Source organism: Neopelma chrysocephalum, unplaced genomic scaffold (genome assembly GCF_003984885.1).
Source record: "Neopelma chrysocephalum unplaced genomic scaffold, ASM398488v2 Primary Assembly neopelma1_96814, whole genome shotgun sequence".
NCBI lineage: Eukaryota > Metazoa > Chordata > Aves > Passeriformes > Pipridae > Neopelma > Neopelma chrysocephalum.
The window spans coordinates 351,391-375,463 of NW_020925458.1; the positions used below are offsets into that span (position 1 = coordinate 351,391).

At 42.0% G+C, this 24,073-nt stretch overlaps 1 protein-coding gene across 1 annotated transcript in view; it reads left to right on the plus strand.

Moving 5' to 3' along the window:
- Positions 1-24,073, plus strand: part of DMRT1 (doublesex and mab-3 related transcription factor 1) — a 64,558-nt gene that overhangs the window by 28,462 nt on the left and 12,023 nt on the right. The window contains exon 4 of the mRNA XM_027709626.1: positions 7,150-7,312. Coding sequence (XP_027565427.1) covers positions 7,150-7,312 — 163 coding nt within the window. The remainder of the gene's footprint in view (positions 1-7,149; positions 7,313-24,073) is intronic.

Here is a 24,073-nt window from a genome sequence, read left to right on the forward strand (position 1 = left end):
AGAAATGGAGAAATGGAGAAGGATGAATAAGGAGTTATTTTTTCTGTAATGCACAGTAAGGATTTACAGGAGAGTTTCATTCAAAGCATGATCCTTAAAAAGGAATCAGACCTTGCTTACACCTTCAGGAGGTTTTTTTGGCCAACCTATGCATAGCTGTTACCTACACAGGGATTTTTGCTGGACTGCCTGTACTGACTGGGCTTATTTTTTACATGCACAGGCTTTCTCAAACAGTCTCCAGTAAGAGTGAGTCTTCTTACCTGACTGGTATTGTATAACTGTTTTGACCAAAGTTTTTGATTTTTATTTCTTGACCAAAAATCATAGCTGGGCAATGCCTGCTGTAGTGAAATTAGGGCAGCTTGCTAAGGTGTGAGCTCACAGGAAGGTTTCTTTGTTGGTAGAAGCCACTGATGTGCTCACTGGCAGGTATCCTAGTTTAAGCTGTGTAGACAAGACGCTTGGCTTTTCCAAACTCACTTGGTGGAGACTTACTCGTCCTGGAATAACTGTAACCACCTAGGGAGAGTTGCATACTTTAAGTAAGATAACTTCTGGATGCAGATAAAGCCTTGAGCAGCCCAGCTCTCTGCTGTTTCAGAATTTAGCGAGCAAGGGAGAATAGCCAGGGAGGAAACGTGTGAGTGTGTGTGGGATGAGATGAGGATTAATGCATCATTGAGTCTTGGCAAATAAACTGAATCACTGAATCTTTAATGTAGATTAATGTCAGATTTCATTAGTCTTTGTTCTTTGTAGAGGCTCGTATGCTTGACTGGATTCATAGAGGTGCAAATATTTTATATATTTCTGTGTAGGTTTTGTTCATTTATATACACGGATACCAGAAGCTGTATCCATCATGATTTGATAAGAATAATGAAGATGATTGTTTTGGTCAAGACCTTTTCCATCATTTATATTCTGCTGCTTTTGCCAGCTCTAAGGCAGATAATCAGATATGTCTGGTGTTGCACCTGAGGAAAAGACAAGCTTAGGTTGGTGAGGAAACGTAGCAGATCTGATGGTTACTGTACATCTCCTTTGACTTCAGTTCTGTGTGAGCATCTGGACTCTCCCTTGAAAGTCTCACAGTTGTTCATTACAACAGGAATTTGTGTTCTTTTAATCCAATTAACAGTAAAATGAGTTCACTGACATTAGTACTGCAAGTCAGTGTGCTGGGGTACTTGAAAGTTGGTGCTTCTGAAACTGGTTTCGCTGTAATTGCTTAGAGACAGCAGTTGGAAATGATGGGGTGACTGCAGCCTTTTCTACCACAACAAAAGTAAAACTTGGATGGACACATCTGAATGTAATCAGATTTGATTTTCTAACCTGGCAATGAAACTGCTGGTGTGTGACCCACAGCATAAGGATCATCTGGACTCATTGTAAGTCAGCGTGATCCGCAAAATGTGTTAAAACGTCTGGTTCTTACAAATAGGCCATTAAAAATCAGCAAGATGCAGAATGTGGTCCTACACTGTTTCTTTGTTACTCTGGTAACTCCAGGGATCCTGCTTCAGGAAAACGTTAAGGCTGGTGTGAAAATTTTGGACAAATTTCAGAATTTCATGTAATTTCTCCCCCCCCCCTTTTTTTTTATTTTTAATGCAGCTTGGCAAAACAGTATTCTCCCTTCCAGAACCTCAACTTTTTTGTTCTTTCTTTATACTGGTTTAGTGCTAAAACCTAAAATAAATATTGGTGAGAGTCAGACTGAGAAATTTTAACTCATGTTCTGATGTGGGAATTACATTTAAAATTTGGAAGTGAAATATTTAGCATTGCTGAGGTAGGAAACAGTTTGGTAAGGATTTTTTAGAAGTACCAAACTTAACGAACTGTCCTTTACTAAATCCAGAAAAGTGTTGCTGTGATAGGACAGCCAGCAGTTTGAAAAACAGCTGCTTGCTAATAAAAAAGGATGGATCTTTTCATCTTCTACAACCTGCTGTTAGTTTGTGGCCTAGTTTTTCTTCAAAAAGCCTGTCCCTCTTTACAGAAATGTGCAGTCTAACCCTCCAAAAGTCAGTGTAAAATGTGTGCATGTGTGTGTAAATATATACACATTGTGCAAGTCACCCAAGACAATCCAAATTTTATGTGTAAGCAGTGTATTGTATACTGTATTCATAACATACCCTTCACACTACAGATTTATGCTAAAAGTATCCTAATGTTTCTGACAGCTCATGTGTGACATGAATGCAATCCGTATTTCTTGGAGGAGCTAATCTAAGCGGTTTATTTTCCGATACTGCTGATAGAGCTATATCTCTAGGTGTCACTGCAGTTGAGATTCTGATGGTAACATATTGTTTATGGGTCACTGCCTTTGTCTAAAAGAATAGGTTGGAACAGAATAGCAAAGGTTAATTAAGTTTGTCTATCAAGGAGGGACAGATATAGATGTCTTTTGTATTTTCTATGCTAGAATCAAAGTAAATCCAGGCGGGGTATCATAGACTCATTTTTCCCTTGTGCTGGACAACATGCTTAGCTGGTTTTAGGAATGAAACAAAGCCACCTTGGGCAGCATGAGCGAAATAGTAGTTGTGAGGGGTTAGCATGTGGGCGGCAGCATTGCAAGGTGGGAGAGTAGCAGCAACCCTGGTTTACAGCTGCACAGACTGAGGCAGGGAAGTGTTAAATAACTTGCCACAGTCATACAGCCCACAGGTGACAGAGTGGAGCTTCCTGATGTCTGAATTTCCATTCCATTGCCTAGTGGATGCCTTCTTGTCCATGCCAAAAGCTGACCCGCGAATCCTGTTGTTTGCAAGAAACAACACATAAATGCAATTTTATGCACCCTAAAGTTGGCTTTAAGATCAAGGCAGAAGGAAGAGGCTGTGTTAAAATTCTAACAAAGTTTCTCTGGTCTTTTGATAATTACTGTTTTTTGTTTAGGGCAGCTGTTGGTGAGTCATGGGTGAGACAGAAGGATGGAAATCCTGTGTAAAGTGATTTGTCCAGAATCATGTGGCACACCACTGGCAGAGCTGAAGGATTGCACTTTGATCTCCTCTGTTGCTTTGAAATTTTTGCAGCCCTTGTTACCCAGGAGTAGCATCCATGACCTTCTCTTGCTTGTTGTCCTTCTTGGAAATAGTCAGGATCAACTGCAGAATGTGGAGATGCTGCTAAAGTAGCACTGGCTTGCTCTCAAGGAGATTGTGTCTGGCAGCTTCTGCAAATAAAAGAATTACCCAGGTGATGTTTTGCCTAAATGAATCATCTGGGAAGGGCAGGACCATTTTCTAGTCTCCCAGGAGAACTGAGTCACCACTTTGACTCTGCTGCTGTCTCTCTCTGAGCCTGCTTTGACTCTTTTCTGTCTCTCATCTGGCCACCTCCTCTCCTCGTCTCTTTCTCTGTGAAGATGATGTGTAGAGGTTATGCAGATGCTGCCAGGAGCTTGGAAAGAGAAGCCAGGCTGTGCATGCTTTTCCACCAGCTGTTGAGAAAGCTCTTCTGCAGGATTGGTCTGATGCGAGAGCATTTTACTTAGGTTTCTCTGGGTTTTGCTGTGTATTCTGTCGCTGTTGGATGTAGCTGTAGGGCTGCACTGACTGTTTTGCTCAGTGATGAATAAGTCTTGTTTCCAGCTTTTTCTGTCTGTGGGCAAACTGTAGCTCCCTCTCAGTTCCTCATATTGACTTTACAAGGCACAGGGAAAATATTTCCACTGTATGCATGGTCTTTTAATTGGGCCATATTTATTTGTTTATGAATTTTAAGCATCCTATTGTTGCTTGCAGTACATCTTTTAAAACGCTACTGAGTGTGTGCTGTATAATACAATTTAGAGAAACCTGCAGATGTTGAACAGGCCAGATGTGCTGCTCCAGTGATGTGTGTCTCCCACTGAAGTCAGTGAGGTACTTGGTGAATCCTGCTGCTGGGGCAGGGCACAAGCAGTGTGTGGCTGGAAGGGGAGCAACTTAGGAGCTCAACTTGCTCTCTGCAAAGAGCATTGCATGCCCTTCCCTTCCACAGCACTTGCCTACCTAAAATATACCTTGTTCTTACAGCACATAGCCTGTGTTGATACAAATGAGAGTGATTTGTGAGACTGTCCCAACCCATACTTGGCTTCACTGTGGGGCTGGAAGGGGCAGGGAAGGCAGAAGGAGACACAGCATTCTCCCCCTGTGATCCCTGCATGACCCCAGCATTCCCCCCGGACAGGACCCAGGGCAGGATCCCAAACCTGGTACCAGACTGCAGCACTTGGAAGGCTGAACTGGCCCTCGTTGGAAATAATCTGAGTATTCCGGGGCCTCCTCAGTGCTGTTTTTATCTCCCTTTTTGGCACCTAGAAACATTCAGGGAGTTAACATAGGGCTGCAGAGCTTCAGGAATTAATACAGAGCAAATGTCCCTTCTCATGAGGTAGTGGTCTCCTACCCCTTTGTAATGGAGCGCTAAGGTCAAGAATTTTTACAAATGCTTGTTTTTTTATTGTTACTGTAAAATAGGATTGCTAAGCACTATAAAAAGGAAACCTTATGGTTCAGTTTTACTGTAGTGTGTATTCTAAACAGTTTAATAGAACAAAGCCAAAAGCTTTTAGATTTTCTTCAGTGGTTAATATACAGCATATTCTTCACAGAGCCAAGCCTGTGGCTGTTGGTCGAACTGTGGTTCATAGACTTGGTGTGGGTAATAAGATTATAAAACATGTCTCTTGCTAGCCAGCTACCACACACTAATAATAATAGTAGTAGTAATTCATTGCATCTAGACGCTTTAGATGAGTTGTTTCTTAAAGAAATGGAGAAAAACTCTAAAAAGAGCTTTGAAAGGAGGCGAATCACTGCACCCACTGTACAGGGAAGGGAAATGTGCATGATTGGTTTGGTGTCAGGGAATGATCCTTCATTTAGTTACAGCTGCAATAATTTTGTCTGCTGCAGGCAACCTTTTCTCAGTTGTACATGTGCAGACATGCCCTTGAACAAGGGAGAGGTGGAGACATAAGGTCTGTGGATGCTGCCCACAGCCCTGCCCACCAAGGGAAGGAAGACAGTATGTGCAATACAGCAGGCGGAGAGGAGTTTGATAACTTTTTTTCTCCAGTACTTCTAGAGCTTTTGAGCTTTGCAGATGTGCAGGTTCAAAATGCCCTTTGGACTGTGCTTTTGGGCAGTTTGTGTTGCTAATTCATAATTTCAGGGCAAAGGCGGCCTGAGTTTTGTTGAGGGTGTCTGTTTCTGAAGTTTCCGAAGAGTGCCTTTTGTTGGAAGAGGAGAGGGGATATCAGTGGTTCTTCTGAGTTCAGGTTTCCTCAGAATTTAAATTATGTTAAATTTTTTAAGAGCAATTTACTATTTATTATGGATGAAACTTCAGTGCACGTTGAACTTTTTCTGCATGCAGAGGTAGAAAAATAAACATTTTAAGCATTACTTTTATTTATAATAGAAGAACTCTTAACTTTCACAAACTAAAAGCAAGTCGTGCTGATTCCTCAGTACGTGTGGAGGTATGTGCAACTGTGCCGCTGTCAGAAGACAGGCAGAGGTGCACTTTGCTTCTTGTGAACAGCCACCATTCTCTCTGTCTCTCTCTTTCTCTTTCCCTTCCTCTCTCTATCTCTTTCCCTCTCTATCTCTCTCTCTATCTCTCTCTGTCTCTCAGTACTTAAACTCACTGCAAACCTGCCTCCACACGGAAAGTTGGCTGTTGCCCTCTATCTCAGAGAGCGCTAGCAGCTTTTTTTGTGACTTGAGCCATTTCCAGCTAGGCATATGCAAATTAATATGGAATTATTAAGGGGATCCCTGGAAAACAAGAGATAACTGCCTTCTGAATCTGGGAGGTGCTGATGGCTCCTACTGCCAGGACCAGCCCCTGGAGGTCTGCTGGCATGGGGTGGCCATCTGGGACAGCAGGCTCACACCCTGCCTCTGCTGCTCCCTGTCTGAGCTTTGCAGCCTGGGAAGGGCTGAGGAGCAGGGCTCCAGGCGCAGCTGGCTAGGACCCGAGGGAGCCATAGTGAGCAGGCAGAGCTCTTCCAGCCGAGGTGAGAGGTGGCTGAAGAGGCTTGACAAGCGTCTGCTTGCAAAGACATTGTGTAATGGCGTAGCTGGACGTGCATTATTATTGATGCTGATACCTTTACACCTGGTACAAAACTGTGATATTTTGTCTCTGCCAAGAAGCTTTCTATCTTATAATTATTCACTGCCCAGCATACTTACGGAGATCTTTACTGTTGAAAATGTTAACCTTATGAAGTCTTTGGCTGCATTTTTCGGAGTACCAAGGCCATGTTGCATTTTAGGGCTTTGCAACAAATAATACTAGTTGGTAGTTTTTCCATAAAACACAAAAAAGCATTACTGTTCTTCTCGATCAGTTTGGATGATTTCAGGGCATTGGAGTAAGACAAACTTTGATTTGTGAGTGTTGCCAATTTGCTGCAGACTGCAGGAGGGAGAAGGGGTTGTCTGGTGGACATGGCAGACCTGCTGGCTGGTGCCTATCTGTGACTCCACTACTGTCTTCCCATGTAGTCTATCCACAGATTGCTTTCTCTGGGTAACTCAGGAAAATATTTTTCCCGTCTCCCAGTGTTGTAACAAAAATAGTGTGTTTGTCTGTGTGTGTCACTGCTCAGATGCCATGGAGCATGTTCTGTGTGAGAGAGTCAGTAGGACTCTCCTCCTTAGCTACCCTTTGGGTCTCTGGCAGAACAGTTACCACCAGTCTGAGATTGGTTAGTCTCTGGAGAGGTGTAGGAACTGGATGGACACTTCACCTCTGACACTGGCCAGGTGCATGCAGTTGAAGGGGTCTGGAACACTTATTGTCTGTGCTGTAAGCAGGGGACCTGCTTGTGGTGAAGGGTACATGCTTGTGTGCAACTTCATCTGTGGTAACGTTAAACAGTCATGGGTGTGCTGCTGCTGATAGGTCACATCCCATACCATGCCAGCTCCCCTGTAGCTGATCGGTTTGGGCACACTGTGAACGCACCAAAGCAAAAACTCAAGGCCAGCATGTCAGGATTTTACTTACCATCCACCCACTGTGACCTCCTTCAAAGCCGTGTGCTTGTGGGTCAGCGGGGTGCCCCTATGCTGCTGGGGCTTGGGTTTCACAGGCTGCTGTTGTATTTCTCTCTCTCAACAGGTGAAGGGCATGGAGAGACACCACACTGTCAGCTCCCAGTACCGCATGTGTTCCTACTACCCACCTGCTTCCTACTTGGGACAGGGGGTTGGTGCTCCCATGTGCCTTCCCCAAATCCTGACCTCTGAGGACATTCCCTCCTCCTCGGAGTCAAAAGCAAGAGGTAAGTGCACCCAAAGGGGCGCCTGTGAGACCCCAGGTTTGAGGTACAAGCTCATTGAAGGGGTTTTACTTAAAAAATGTACAAGGCTGGATCTATTAGAAGGAGTCTTCAGTTCTTTAAGGCCCTTAGAGAGCGCACGGGAGAAGACGCTGCACACGTTTCTCAGGAGGTCAAATAACACACTTTTACGGGCAAACTTTAGAAAATAAGGGAACTTGGCAACCCTTTAAAGGGCAACATTCAACAAAAAGAAGCATTCCACAAAGCATTGACTTAGCACATGCTAACCCATGTAACTTAGCAAAATCCAACCCATCCAGCTGTAAGTTACCAAATACCAATAAAGGAGATGAAGAGAAGAAGAAGTAAAGAAAGAGAGAGAAAGAAAGGAGAGAAGTATTGCTAGCACCCCAGATCCAGTGTAGATCCCACTACCAGGAGTCCAGAAGATGTCAGGGCCGTGACCACACGATGGCTGGATGGTGTTGGTTCTGTCTGCTCTGGCCCACTGTGGCCACCCCCCCCAGGTAGGATATCCAGTGTACCAGCCAGTCTGGGGCTGGGTTAAGGGCTTTAGGCTGTGGTGTGGGGGAGTGCTCCGGTGTGCCAGTGACTGACAGCTGCTCTGGGGCTGCCCAAGAAGGCCCAGAGGGGCTGGGGTGTGCAACAGGGAATCACCTCACCTTCGTGAAATTCAACCTCTCCCTTCCCCCACAGAGATACACTTGAACTGGTCCGAGCCAATAATTAATATATATATTAATTATATATTTTTTATATATATATATATATATATATAATCCAGTGCCTTACAACACCTGGAACTGGCTTGCCTTGGGCAGGCGCCCAGGAAATGTGAGTTGGTTCTGGGAAGGAAGCTAAGCATCAGAAAGTAGGCATTTAAAAGATGCTGACTGTTTCTCGAAGGCCTGTAGTGTGGTGGCTAAGTAAGGCTATTAGTGTACAGTAGTGCAAGCTTATACTTCAGAAGTCTCGTGGTTCAGGAGTCCAGTTAGTTGCACATCTGCACCTGTGTATGTCTCTTAAGTTGTACATAGACTCACTTGAGGTGCTGTCTTTGGTGTTTACCACCTTGCTTTCTCACAGTAGCAAATAATTATTTTCGCCCTAGCCACAGAATTACCTTTCTTCTCTTCTCGGAAATACTGTCTGTGATTTTTGCACAGATCTCCCACTGAGCCTTTGCTGTCCTTTTCTGTCTGAACCATATGTGAGAACTATTTCTGCATCTCAGCCAGATAACAAAGCCCTTTGTAGACTGGCTTCTATTTTTTTTCAAACTTAATCACACTGCATTAGTTAATTTAAAACTACGGCAGATAAATATTTCTTTCCAAATTGTGTTTCAGGCTCTCCTAAGGATTGTTATAATCTGCAGGAATTTCCAGGAAAGTGCTGATGAATTTACCTTGTGGTTTTGACAGTGTTTCTCTCGCTTCCTTGTTCCTTTACTCCAATAGCAGGCAGAGTGCGTACATAGGTGTTAACATGTCTCTGCTGTAGTAAACCAGCTTAGTCAGGCTCACTTCAGCCTCCAGTACAGTCAGCTGTGGAGATTCCCATGTCACCCCAGAAACAGAGATGGATTCTGCCCCTGCATCTTGATGGCATCAGGGTACATTGTGTGCTGATGTCCAACAAAAGCCTTATACTCTTGTGGGTCTGATGTGCCAGGCCATCAGCTCCACACAGTCCAGTAGATCCAACTGTCACTTTCCTCTACCTGGTTGGAGGCAAAGCTCTTTTAGTTCTGGTCATAGTACTTGTTGCTCACTTCTTGTAAATATGATTGGGAAGTCCCTTCAAGAGGATCAGCCCTTCTGTTCCGTCAGAGGACTTGCCCACTGGAAACTGGAGCAGCATTTATCTCTTAAGAATTTCCTGCAGTGGTTGTTCTTCCTCTCAACTCACGTACCCATCTCTAGGACAGAGGTGGGTTTTCCATCCCACTTCTCATGTCCTCTTCTTGGTCATGCAGATAAAAATACAGGTTATTTAGTGATGTGTACCCACTCTCTCAAGCAGGGGGTGCTTGCTCCCAATAGCAGAAACTCTGGTCCATACTGGTGGGGCATGGGACATTTCCTCTCTAGTTTGTGTAAGTCTTTCACATCTGTCCACAGTCTTGGACAGTCTTTTCACAGCCGAGGTGCAGGTTGGTAGGGAGGAGAAAATATCTCCATATGGCCAGAGTTGGATAGTCACTGGAGCACTGTTTGTTCTTCTTTCATTGATGTCATTGCCAGTGATGTCAATGAGTTGGCATACGATGATGGCACGCTCCATACAAACTTCCACCACATGGATTGTGGACAGTGAACCTCATCTGGATTTACAGTGGACTGCTCATTATTTGAATCCATGTAGATTACCTCCAGCACAGCTGATTCTTTTTGGTATTGGATACCTTTTTTCATGGTCTTCCACCTGCTTGGGTGCACTATTAGACCATTCTTGAGAGAATACCTTCCCTCCTGCTTGACAGGAGTCACCTCCAGAGGCTGAGAGACTCTTGTCCTCTTCCCAATCCCCTTGTCAATGCCCACATCTGAGGACAGGGATCCCAGTTTCTTGGCTTCACTACCATCTAGTGTCATATCGTGGGCTGCAATATCCCAGCATTGGAGCAGCCAGGTCACCAGGACCTCACCTGACTGGCAACTGAAATCTTTTTGCATATCTTGCAGCTCATCCAGGGATAGGGAGCTGGTGATTATCTTTAGCCCTGCCTCTTCCTCCTGTTACAAGGGCCCTGCTTCTTATCTTGAACTTCTTATTCTGTATAGGAGCGACTGCTAAGTTGTTCCTCTGGCTCAGCAGCAGTTTGAGTATACAAGGTACCTGTTGGTCTGCTTTCCCCCTCCTCCCTCTGTGGGTGCTGTCTAGTGACTACAAATAGTAGCTAGGACCCAGCAAACTGGAATAAATTGCTCCTTTCTGGAGTTGCCTCAGCATTTCCTTGCAAATATTCTATCACTTTAACAGGGTCCTGTTGTTGTTCAGGGGTGAACTTCCAGACCATCAGAGCAGAGAATTTCCCCCCAAACTGGCCTATTTTCTCCCACATTCCATGCCACTCATGACTCTTGGGGCAGATCTCTGAATGACCTTCATAGAAATCTCTTTCTTGACTCTAAACATGGTGTAGACTGCACTGAGGAGACCTGGCAGACCTAGCAACAAAACCATGCTTTCCTTAACATCCGAAGGAAATTAAAAATTCTCAAAAGCTGTTGTAACAGGACTGAAGGAGGAAAAGGGGTGAAAGGCTGGCAAAAATCATTTTCCCCCAACAGGCTGGGTACCATTGTTAATGAGTTGCCAGAAGTAGCACCCAAGGCCAGGGCAAGAGAGCAGCATTGAATACAATCCCAAATAACCCTCATTGCCCTTGGTGTTACTACGCCAAAACTGACATCACACAGTACATCAACAGAGCAATCCTGATTCCTCTCCCTGCTCTGAAAAAGATCCCTACAAGAAGCATATTGGGGAATATATACAGGGTTATCACACCCACATGAACAGACAGAACAACACTGTGACCAATGGCTCTGTACCTAATACACAAATGCCTAGATGAAATTTGTTTCCATCTGGATCTGGGCAGATCTGTTGTTATCTCAACCCTTCATGCCCCATGCTGGGTGACAGTTAAGGCTGCTCTGGTATTCTCCACTTCAGTACTCCTGGCAAAACTACAGCTGCTGCTTCCCCTCCTGCACCCCTCCAATTGGAGGCACAAAAGGCAAAGATCATGGGTTGAGATAAGAACAGTGAACAATGAGATAAGAAAATAGTAACAACAACAATACTAATAACAAAAGTTCTCAAAGAGAGAGTGATTTACATGCAAAATGCTCACCAAGCCTGGGACAATGAAAAACAATGCCTGCCACACTTTCCCCCTACCACAAAGGAACATCCTTTCTCCTTGGGAGTGAGTCCCTCTGCTCCGCCCCCCGACAATGATGTCAGAGGGTATTGAATAACGTTAGGGTCTTGGCCACACCCACTCCTGCTGATCTGGGCTGGAACCAGGACAATAAGCTTTTCACAGTTCGTTTGTCTGTAGCAATTGGTGGATTTGGCAGTTTAATTTTGTATGGTCTGCAGGAAGTATTTCTTTTCATTTACTTCACACCTGCCAAGTTTTTGGGTTTTTTCACAGTCACGCCGCTGGCAACATCATCCATCTTCATTTGCTTCTCTGCTGCTTTTCTACATTTAAACTAGTCTTCTGCTCTTTATATCTGGGGGAAGGATGTATCTTGTGTAGGTTCCATAATTGTTTTCAGTCATGGTCTTTCTGGGGCTGAAGCCTTGGTGTCTATTTTGTTTGTGTTGTGAAAAATACGGTGGCCGTGTCATGACAGGACCTTAAGGATTCAAATGAGATTTTGGAAGGTGAAGTGTGTGTGAAGTCAAACCTGTGGCTTGAGTAAGTCAGCACTGAGCCCTTGACTTCAGTAACTCCAGAATTACTTATGCTGAGAAGGTGGCTGTTCTTTCGTTGTGGCTGTTTTCTGAAAGTTTTCCAGCTAACTGTGACATATCAGATAGATGAAGAAACAACACATAGTGTGATGAAACCTTAGATTTTTCCTCCTTCTCCAGTAGTTTTAAATGGCTTAGAGAAATCAGTGATCCTTGCTTCATTTTCCTTCTCTTTTGTTCAACTTTATTTTATTCCCTCTTCTTTAACCACCATTGAACAGTGACGTCTTCCTTTCTACCCATTGGTTGGAGAAGCAGCTGGTTTCATGCTCAACTGCAGTTGACGCTTTTTCTCTCATCCATCACTACTAACTCACTAAGTCTTACCAGTCGAGTGTTCTTACAAATAGACAAAAGACCTTACACCCTTTGTTCCCAAATGCACTTCAGTAATTTTTCATCACTCTAGAAAAAAGTTGTACGCAATGTGCCACTGATTTTTAAACTGCATAAATACTGTATTTTCAATAATCCCTGACTGCTTCTCCAGACACTATTCCACACACAGATATTGTTCCCTAAGTTACACCATCAATCAGAAACCGACAAGCAGTGAGATGTAATTTACTGAGATCAAACAGCATTTTCCAGATTCTGAAGAAGTGTTTTTCCATAGCAGAGAGCTGGTGGGTGAAAAAGGCACCACTGTTTTTGGAAGAAACTTGAACCTGTGAGCATGATCATAACCATTTAACAGGCTTCTTAGAAGCATCTTCCTTTTCCTTATGCGTGTTCCTGGAGGAGATGGCTGTTATTACTTTTTCCATCTACAGACAAAATAATATGCTTAGGCTGTTAGTCTTTGATTTACGCTCCCATGACATTTTTCTTCTGGTGCTTTTCACAGTCCTCAGACAGGTAGAGGGGGTTTGCCTCTGTATTAATAGTTATCTGTATGAGTGCTTAATCAGCCAGCAGGCTGTGTGAGCGGTGGATCCTATATATTAAAGAGAGTGGATCATTCTCCCAAAGTGCTGATTGCCTGTGCTGCAAGTGCTGTCTCATACAAAAGACACATTCTTAAGTGTCTCTGTTGATTGTTGGGCTGAGCTTTCTGTCCAATGCTTTACTCCTTTGTTATGAAGCCTAGTGACGTGTTTCTGCAGGCTAGGAGGAAAACTCTGTTGCATGTTTTAAATAAATAAATAGTATTTTACTCATTCCTTTTGTATGTTTGAAGTGGTATCCATGCTCAGAGACTTACTTTCTTTCTAAAAATACATGTTGATGGATTTTAGATCCAGTAGGGAACATTTTAGCATCATCTAATCTAACTTGCTATATAATGTAGACTGTAAAACTTCACCTAAACTCCTGCTGCAAGCCTGTAACTACTTTTTTTAAGATCTCCATGAAGACTTAGGTATCATTAACCCAGAAATTTTGCAGGAGGGTAGCACTATCTCAGAGGAGCTGCAGGTCAAAATAAAAAACTGATTTTGCAACCACATTTTCAAAACATGGTAATGGCCTTACAACACATACAACCTATTACCCACACTTCAGTTGCGATTGAATGCAACAAAGCAAACTGGCTTTGCCAGTTCATATCTTAGTATTTCAGTCAGAGCATTTCATTAATTTTGTACTGCTAAGTTAACTGCCTGCTTAGACCAGTTATAATGAAATGGAGGAGAGATGAATTACCAGACCACTCATTTACACTGTCTTTGTTTTTATCAATGATGCAAAGATCTCAGGAAACTTCTGATTCTTGTACCAGGGGTCATAGCATGTTACAGTGTCTTGCATGTAGTAATGGGCTGACATTTTCTGAATGGCAAAACACCATCAGTCAACCTTCTTGCAGTTTGAAGTGTTTCTAAGTAAAATGGTTTTGCTTCCAACTAAGCACAGCTGCTGCCCTGTCAGCAGAAACTGGAAAAAATGGGGAGAAAAAGTTGATAAACCAGTGACAAATGGCAAACGGATGTTTTCAGAGGACATCCTTAGGTCACCTAGTTATAAGTTTTAGATAGTAATTTCTAGGTTGGAAGGGAATTTTGTACTCAGTAGTGCAAAATATTTCCCTCTTTTTTTTTCTGCAAGAGCAATGGGAGGAAATGATGTATGAGAAGTTGTTGTCAAACCTTGTGCATGCGAAGTATACTATAAAACATGTGTTTCTTTTGGAAGATAAGTTGAGAAGTGGGGAAATTAAAAGTGGTTCACAACAGGGTATTTCATCTCCAAAAGCCAAGTGCCTTATTCCCATTGATTTCTGTGGGACAGTTGCTTGGTTTCTTTCATTCATTCCTTTGTTCATTTGCTCATGGAGCTTTTTAGGATTGGCTCACTGCCCAGAATTGGATAGCACCTTCCACTGATTTTCAGTCATCCTCTCCGGCACTTATATTTGTGAAATAACCTGCGCAAGGCCTTGGTTTGAGAGAGCAAGGAAGTGCATGCTTGGATCAGGAGTGGGTGCCTGGCTCTGGGTCCTGTTTCCACTGTGTAAAAGTTCAGCATTTCCTTATCTGTATGAAAGTGTTTTTCCAGGTTAGGGAGAGTGGCAGAGAAATTTAACATTCAAATAGAAGGATGCAAAGGATAAACATCATTGTATCTGCAGACACTTTAGATTTTAGAGTAGTTACCTTGTCTTAAAGATAGCATGGAGTAAAGCCTATGTCATCATTATGTGAAATGTTGAGATAATTACTCCTCATGTCTGTGGCCATGGTGAATGTCTTGCATTTAAAATTTTGCTCTAGCTGGTGGATGGATTTGAATTTTTATTTTCCTGTTCAAGTGTCATAGTAGTTGGAAACGCAAGTAATGAAGTGCTAGAGCAGTGCTGCATTTGGAGCTTGAACATTAAGCTGGAGTCTGAAACTCCTCCCAAACACAAGTAAGAAAAGCTGGTATTTTGAAACAGGAAATGTCAGCAGTTTTGTGTAAAGCAGCAAACACCATTTTATGAAGAACTTTTCTGGTAATAGGTTTTTTTTGTCAGCATAACAGCTTCCAACACTAAAACACTTTTTTATAGTCCTTTCTAGAATTCAAATAGCAGGTATCCCTAGTTTTACAGTTGTGGTAATGAAAGTGACACAGACTTTTCCTGTATTTACATTTAAAGAGACATCCTTGCCTCTGTGCTTGGACACTGTATAGACAACAGTACTGAGCCATTGGAGAAGCCTCACCAAACTGGAGCAGCTCTGTAAAGAGCTTCTTCCAGTGGGGTCACAAGAAAGGGCACGCTGGAAGAAGTCTCCCTGCTTAAGAGAAAAAGTTTCACTTTGGCAAAAGCATTGCTGGAATGCAAGGAATGCCATGTGCCCTAGAAACATGCATAAGATATCAGATGTTTCTTTCTAACTAGATTTCTGTGCACCAAAGTTGTGCCTCTTTTTTGAGTTTTCCTATGTATAGTATTTTTGCATGAACATGGGCCCTTGAAAGTACCCCAGACAAGAGTAACACTTCAGAGCCACAGGTGGCACCTTGCTATAGGATTAGGGAGGTCAAGTAGTCCGGGTATGCAGAAAGTATCTTGATACCACATCCTTGAGCCTGAACTGCTTTCTGCAAGCATTCAAGTTACATAGAGGACACTTCAACTAAGCAGGCTGGTTTGATATAGTTAAGAAATTACCCCGAAAACAGCAAAAAGCCTTGCCTCTGTCTGCTCTTTATTTGCAGACAGCTGAGAAAATGCATAGCAGAGCTATATTAATAAAGCACTTGGGAAGAGGGGAACAGTTGTAGAAAATAGCCCAAATTCTCATCTGTCAGCAGACTAGTCACTGTCTGTGTAGGCTTAAGAGTAGCTGTTTCAGTCCCAGGCAGTCCGAGTGTTGTCAGGTATGAGAGATAACACTTCTACTCCTTCTCTATCCATCTCTTTGTAAAGCATCACCAGAAATATATCTTGAATTTGGAAGAGTTTCGGCAGTGGAGTGTGTGAGGAGGATAAAATCTTGCACCCAGAAGTTCAGCAGCGGTATTGAGGTTGTGTGTTCTGTATGTGTATCATCTGTTTGTGCATCTTTTCCTTAAAAAGTGATCTCTGTTCAAGAATATGCTATCCTTCATGATGAAAGAGCAAGCAGTGTTTGCAGAAAACTCAAGATTCTATCTTCCACTATCATTGTACATCAAACTTTTAAAAATAAATTTTGAAATAAGACAAGAAAGGAAGAGGTAATCATGTACATCTGCAGATTTTGAGCAGGTAGTTAAATGGGTCACTTGATCTTTTTGCAACTGTTTGTCTTGTTTTGTGCGTTCTCATTGCTGCTACTTACAGTCTCCAGTGGCTGTGCTGCATGTGGCTTCCCTTTGGCACTCATTACAAGGGTGGTGAGCAGATTTCATACCGCGCTTCTGCAGGCCTTGGTTTACATTGCAGGTTGTGCATGTGCATTGTGATGTTTTGTAGATCTCTTCAGGGAAATTACTTTTTAACATGTCATCTTCCATAAAAATTTGAATTTTGGGCTTAGCTGGACAGACAGTTGTTGGGCATAGACATTTTTTTATCTTCTAAACTAAGCAAGTTGCTAACTGTGATTCATGACAGTATTAATCATACTTGATCATTTCATTACCTGTAACAGCAGCTGTCAAAATCAGTTTGAGAATATGAGGCGTATTCAATATAGGCTCTGGTAACTAATTTTTCCTTATATTAAAGCCTTTTCATAAATTACTGATCCATGTTCTAACTGAGATTTGAGCAATATTAAAATAACTTTATAAGTTCTGAAGGGAATTCCTGGAAACAAAGTAATTTAAGTGTTTGTTTACATGCTAATTCAGTTCTTTTCCTGATTAAAAGGCTCATTTTAGTAGTTTGTTTTCTAAATGCAGTCTTTATGTTATGCTCACTCAAAAGCACACAGAGCAACTTTGCATTGGACAATTGCAGAATTACAGGTTTGTTTCATGAGTTCTGCTGATTCATGCCAGGGTGGCTGAAAAGCCCTTACTGTTTGATCTGGGGGAAGATTCTAGTCCTGCTGCAGGAGCAGTAAAACAAACTGTATTTTTGATGGCTTTCCACCTGTTTTTGTAGGAACGCAGATATTTCTGGACTGAGGCTGTAGCATGGTCTAGGAAGAATTTTAAGCTCACGTGGAAACTGTGCGGGAATGCTTTCATTTGTCAGCATCCTAGCAAGAGAGAGTGGGACAGCCTGAACCTTCAACAGATGCCAGTGGCACCGCATTCACCCTCACCAGCAAATAACATCCACCCAGAAGGAGGTTGGACAGGGCAGTTGATAAGCAGTCAAAGAACGAGGTTTTTTTCATGGGATGTATTTATTCGTTTTTTAGTACTTTGTGTGGATGAAAGGATGCAGAGTTTTTAAAATTCAAGCCTGCATTTTGTTAAGAGTTCTAGGCTTCGAGTTGGTAAAACAAGGGTTTAAGGAAAATCCGTCTAGTCTGAAGAAACTCAAATCAGCGGTACAGTGAGCCAGGGCAGGTGCAGATCCAAAGAAATACGTTTATACCTACTGCCAGAATCTCTGCTTTCTTGAGTTTCCTCCTATGAAAAGAAGTTTGTGGTGTCCCGTCAATCCCAGTCTGAAAATGACCGGTTTTGCCGCACACCCTTTGCCCCTGCTGGCCCTCTTGGAGGGTGCAGCAGTGAGCAGGCACTGGGAGAGCTGATACTGGATAGCACATTGCACAGCACTTATGACAGTGCTGGGTCCCACACTGGGCATCACTCTCTCCCTGCAAGCACCTGCCAGGGTGCCATCCTGGAATACATAATGGCTCTGTTAGCTTTCCCTGGACACCTTCCCTCTTTTGCTTTACATTCTCTGGTAGAGGGCGGTTTCTCCTCAGTCTCTGTTGCAGTTAGAAGCCTTTCAGAGCCACATGTGAGAGACCAGATACCCACTGCACCTCTGGACTTAACTTTCTGCATGTTTGAGTTGCTCTTTGTGCAGTATGGTGGATGTTACTATAGCTGATGAGGCTATGTGGGGTTTGTCATCACACTTCAAAGGATTTTGGGTACTTCACTGAAAAAAATACACACTGTCAGTTGACCTGTGTCCTTTACACCTGGTTTGACTTTGATGCTCTGATTTTATTACCTCTGGATACAGAATTTTTCCCACTGGAAGCAGAAATTGATAGAAATCATTTATCAGACTTTTATCATAAAGTGATAAAACAAAAGAATACATCTTGTCAGGATGGTAGTGATACCTGTGCTTACCCAGGCATGATTTGTAATGTAACAAACAGCGTTATGGCTCGCCTCTTGCATTAATGTGCAGTTGCATCCTCATAACTTAGCTGGTTCAGAGAAGAGAATACTCACTCCATATTCAGCTATAATTTTTTGCTATGTAGAGCACCTTGCAGTTCATGCTAGCTTTGCAACTCAGGTGAGAATCTCCAGCTGAGCTAGTTCTTCTGCAGTTTCTGCTGCTTGTAAAGTTTCTGCAGATTGTGAGAAGCTCTGGCAAAGGAAGCATTTGCTACTGATCCTAAAGAAAAGGAAGAAGTCACAGTTACTAGGACTCTGTTCTGGAGAACCATGTAGACTGGCCTTGCCTTGTGCAGGGAGGTGATGAGCCAAATTGTGACTATTGGCAAGAGATTGTTGCAGTCAGTGATGCTGCTTGCACACCAGAATGATCTCAGGGAAAACAAATAAGGGACATCTCTTCCCACTGCTGTGCTTGCATGCCATGAGTAATTTCCTTTCTTTTCCTTTCCTTTCCCCTGTCTCAAGAGTGAACTTCTTCCTAGAGGAGAAAAGAAGTAGCCTTCCTACAAGCAGTTGCTGAGGATGTTGGAGCACTATGTGTAACTGCACAGGATAACAGGGAAAATCATCATGTGGGAGCAGACAGGCCATCATTCATTCTCCCTGTTTTATAAATATACATATTTATATTGCATGTGTAAATAATACCAGGTTACATTACCTGCACATGATGTATGTAACCCTGCAGAGCAGGGTAGGGGACAGACACCAAGGCTACTTGATGGGCTTTCTTAATTTAGCAACCATTAGTGTGCCTGCCCATCAAATGTTTTTAATTCTATGCTTCAGTGTAACCGATGAGTTTATTTCCAGTGCTCCTCACAGGCATATCTTAGGCCAAGTACAAGTTGAATAACCTTCAGGAAAGCTGTGCTGTCCTTCTGTCGGCCGCTGTCTTTGAAAATTGCCTGCAGAGTTAGTGAGCAGGAACAGTTAAGATTTACAAACAATGATGAAGCTTGTCATGCATCTTTCACCATTCATCATCTGGGTGCCGTGGCTGGGCGGTGAAGTGTTCTTCATAAAAACCAGCTCAGTGTGAAATACACCTCGCAGCAATGTTTACTGCTCTGAAACTCGTCAGCAGCCCTTTATAGTAAATCCAGATTGCGATGTGACATTACAGTATATCATTGCAGAGCGCGCTGGGGTTTACACTAGGAATGAGTGCAGTTCACACCAGATGAGATGTCGAAATTGAGTTATGTAGGAATTTGGCTGTTATATGGGGATAGCTTTTGTTTTCTGAGGACTGAAAGTTAGCTTTATATATATAATATATATAATCTACACATACCTGCACTTGTGTGTGGATGCCTGTATTGATATACATGGATATATGGATACACATATGCTATGGGCACATTGTGTATATGAAGGCTGCATACGTTCAAATACAGATTTTTCTGCCTGGACTCTGTCTTATTTTTATGCTGTTTCCTAATAGGTATTTCAGTATTTCGTTGAAGTGCTGCATTTTAGCATTATCTCTTCAGCAAACTAGCCTTTTATTTAAAAAAAATATGTTGAAAAATACAGTTCTTTGAATATCATAGTTTTATGGTCCCTGGCTAGAAGTAGAGTGGGAATTTTCCTAATGGATTTTTGCTTTAGGTTAATAGGGGTTTTTTGTAGGGTTGCTGTAGCAGAGGCTAACGTTAAATTTCTGAGGTCTGAGGACCTGTGAGGTGAGTGTGTTACATACAGTTGGTGTCCTGCCTTTGGGAGAATGGGGGGCATACAGGTGCACCTCACAGGGCAGACAATAATGGCAAGGCAAAGCACTGCAGGAGCAGCTCAGGTGGAGGAGGTTGCTGCTGAGATGTAGAGATGATGCAGCTGGCTGGTAAACCACTGAAACAGAGCTAAAACCCATTGCTGGGGTTTGGTTTGGTGGGGTTTTTGTGTGTGAATGTCTCCTAGAGCTTGGGAGATGAAGCTTTGAGGGAAACAGGTAGAAACTTTAAAATACAGAAACTACAAAAGTTACTGTACATCTGGCTGTGTGCTGGGATTGCAAATGTTCTCCCTGCTTATGTTAGTCCTTTCAACTGCAGTGTGGACACAAGGTCATTGAGAATAAGATAAAATAGTAGGTGCCTTTGTCCAGTTACATAAGTAGAAAGTCAGTGCAAAATACAACCAAGATGTTTTGTGTATGAGTAAGTTGAGACTTGAGTCTTCAGAGATAAATCTGCTGCCTTTGGGATCTGGTAGACTGAGAAATATCCCTGGAGTTAAACAGTAATAGCTGCATAAAGTGGAAAGCACACTGTGTTGGTTGGCATACAGACAAGGACAGTAACTTGCTTCAGTGAAAGTTTGGTACTTCGGTGGTGGTGAACTGATTAAAAAAACAGAAAATATTGGAGATAGACCAGCAAAGTTTTTAAGTGCTTCTTGAGATGTTTTTGTTTCAGTACTGTACTGCAAAACCTGGGAATTAAGTTATATTTCAAAGTCTTCAGTGTTGTGACTGCTTTGTCTTCTGTGTTTGAAACGGAGCTGGCATTTTCTGGAATCTTCACTGAAGTATTTTTGTTTTATTATTGCCTGATTTTTAAACCAGAGGGAGAGAGATAATATTTGAAATACTATTATAGTTAATTTTAGACTTCTAAGACCAGTGTTAAATATAGTTCAGAAGTGGAAAACGGAGTGGGACTGCACTTGTTCTTACCAGCAGGTATACTTCATTTGTCCTCCTCAGCTATTTTCAGTTCCTACACTCATTTTTGCTTGAAGTGCTAATCCTGCAGTGAAATCATACTTTTCTAGTTCAGAACAGTTTTCACAAATGTGTTTATTAGTACTGATTTTATTTAGTTAATTTATTATATTTTTCTAAAAAAAAATGATACTATAGTTTATCTTTCAGTCTGCTGCAACCAGTATGAAGGTAAAGAAAGCTTCAGATTCACTGATCATGTAAATACAGAGGCTTCCAGACCTACCAATAGCATTCTAGTGTTACTTGTGTTCATAATTAGCTTAATGGTACAGTAGTAATCTCACCTGCTTTTTTACCAGAGGCTTTAAAGGATCCAGTGAGGTTTCTTAGGGAGGATGGAGGGCAGAGGATAAGGTGACAACGATGGTGGTAAAAGTGTTAAGCATTATTTATGAAATTTCTTTTACTTCTTTTATTTTGAGAGAGGAAAGTTTGGGTGTATTTTATGTTACTTTTGTGGCTTGAATTAGAGGGGCAGATAGTAAAACTGTCACTTATAACATAGCGGTTTCAGGCACCAGAATGTTGCATATAAAATCAAAGGGTTGTATTTCTTTACAACCTTGACTGCTTTATGTATCTGCTCGATTTCTAGTAATTTTACTAAGCTGCAGTCGTCAGATATTAGTGAGCAGTGCCTTGCTAGAGGGACACTGTAATAGCCTTAGGAAGCTCGAGGTCTTTATGAATACATACTCAGAACACTTTTGTAGAGCTTGTAATTCAATTTCCCATTCTGGCAGCTGACTCCTTCTTGCAGTGTCTGCTGTACATAGACCAAAAAAGATTTCCATGAGTTACGGCAGGAATTGGGAAAAATACTCCAGATGCCAAATTAATAGTATTTAGTGCAGTGTTGGCATCCAGTTGTTGCTATCCAGACATCTCCAAATTTGAATTAAATGGGTAAGTGTGGGCTGAAGCTAAAAGGAAAAAATAAAGTGTCTTGTATGCTAAGCTAAGTGACTTAGTTATACACACGTACAAAGGTGTCGTGGTGGCATTTTATTATGGTGACCCTGCAAAGAGTCGGAGAAAATGTTTTCTATAGAGCACTGTAAAAATAGTCCGTCGGGAAATGGCTCAGGATAGGGGGGAAAAACAACACCACAAATGAGCTAACTGTTTGTTGTCTGATTATAATGACTATCTTGCAGCATCCGGAAATTGTCAATCATACTTAATGTTTATAGAAGTGAAAAGTCAATGTGTAGTTGTTTAATTTGACATGACTCTCAGGTTGAGAAAGTGTAATCGCTGGAGGGGACAGTTAAGTAGCTGTGCTCCGTGTCAGCCTGTCTCGCTCTGACTACTGCACTAAATGCTTTCCTGATGAGCGATAGATTTGTTTAAATACCAGGATAATTGCTAGCTACAGCATCCAATACTCTTTTAATGCCTTGTATTACATCTGTATTAGCTCTTGCCTGAGGCTGTTGGAGGTTTCTGCAGGGAAGAAGGCATGTAGTTTCAATTACATTGTTCTCCTTTGGGTTTTGAAGGGTAATTGTTGCAGAGCTAAATAGGCTCTAATAAATAACATTTCGTTTTTTCCAAACCTGTTGAAGTAGATCAGACATGCAAGTGTTATAGCTGCTTTCTACTTGTGACATCTTGGTAGCCAGCAGTACTGAGAACACAGAAAGAATTGAAAATTGGAAAAATACCAGACTTGTCATGCTATACCAGTGCAAAGCCAGTGAACTTGCTTTGCATGCTGTAAAAGTATTTGCTTCACCTCACTGCTTCCACATGTGTAAATAAGATTATACTGTGAGTAATCAGAATAGGAGAGCAACTCCACTCTACTCTCTACAGTTAGGAGGGTGTCAGCATTTTCTTTAACTTTTTTGTGCTGTTGGTGTTTTAAGGAGAAGACTTGAGGTGACCTGGTGGTTGCTGCCAGCGTGGTTGCCCACTGGTTGCCTGGCACTGAGCACATTCCCGTTGTGTCCCAGCCACATGCACGGTGGTCTCTGCAGTGTACCCCACCTCTCCTACAAAAGGTTCTACCCCGCTTGGCACTCACAGGTCCATGTGAGAAAAGCTGAAAGCATCTGTGCACAGATTACAGCTCACTTTAAAAATGTATGAAAGGGATGAGGGGAGCATTTATTTTTGAAATATGCATCTCTTAAAAGTCTGACAAGATCTGAAGATGGGTTTTGAAGTATGTTCAGAATTGAATGGTTAATTTGTTGGGATTCATTTTAATATGTGATCAGTAAAGAATAGGAGCCAGGTTAAACACAGGACTCCCTGAGGTTCATTTTGAAATAAAACAAAATTTGTAATTTAGTTTCTTTAACACTAGCATTTATATTTTTGCATTTATTTTCTACTTTCTCATAATTTTACAATGTCAATTTTAAAGCTCTATGCCTGATGTTAATCTCATGGTATCTGTTAAATCAGCTATGTTTCACAGTAGAAGATTTGCCTAAGACCTGAATCACACCCTGTATGCTGTGGGTAGCATGTTTATTTACTCCAAGCTGGCACTAATCATGTATTAGACTGCTGAAACTCAAACAATGTTATTAGTCCAGTTGGCCAGTAGTTTTGTTTCCTTTCTGGACATAAAAGAAAAATCAATGAGAGCTCTCTCCTGTTCATTTATAAATCATTTTCCCTTTCAAATTCTGTCTCAGAGCAGTTGCAGACACTGCAAGTAGGGTTCTATTTTGCCGCCCTGGAACAACTGTTTACACTAGATTTTTTAGCAATTTTTTTGTATTGGCTTTTGAGTATTAAAACACATTTTGATAAATTTCAGTCTAAGTCAGGTTTGAGCTAGCTGCATATCCTTAAATATAGTTTAAAATCTCATAAATACTCTAAATCAGGACTTAGCTTATGTCAGGTTTTGCTGTTTCCTCCCTTGGATAAATACAAATTTCTAGTTTGTGAAGCTATCTCTACCAACATGTCTTGCCCCAGCACTTTCTTGAATCACAAGTGCTTTCACGGTCTTTAATTTTGTGGATTGAGTCTCTCATTTTTCCAGGGCATAAACACTGCACTTAGGTTTGGGCAAACAGTGTCTACATTGGAGTGAAATAACGCTGACTTGTTGAGAGGCTCTGCTGTATGTTAAGTGGATATGTTTGCAGGGACAAATGAAACTGTAACTGCCTAAAGTGCAATTAGAAAGGAGTTAGGAGACAGCAATGTGGATTGGCCCCTAGTTTGAAAATAATTGCCCCTCACAGCTGTGGGGCTGACCTCTGTAGCTCTGACTCTTAATTGTCCGTCTTGGATCAATTCATCTG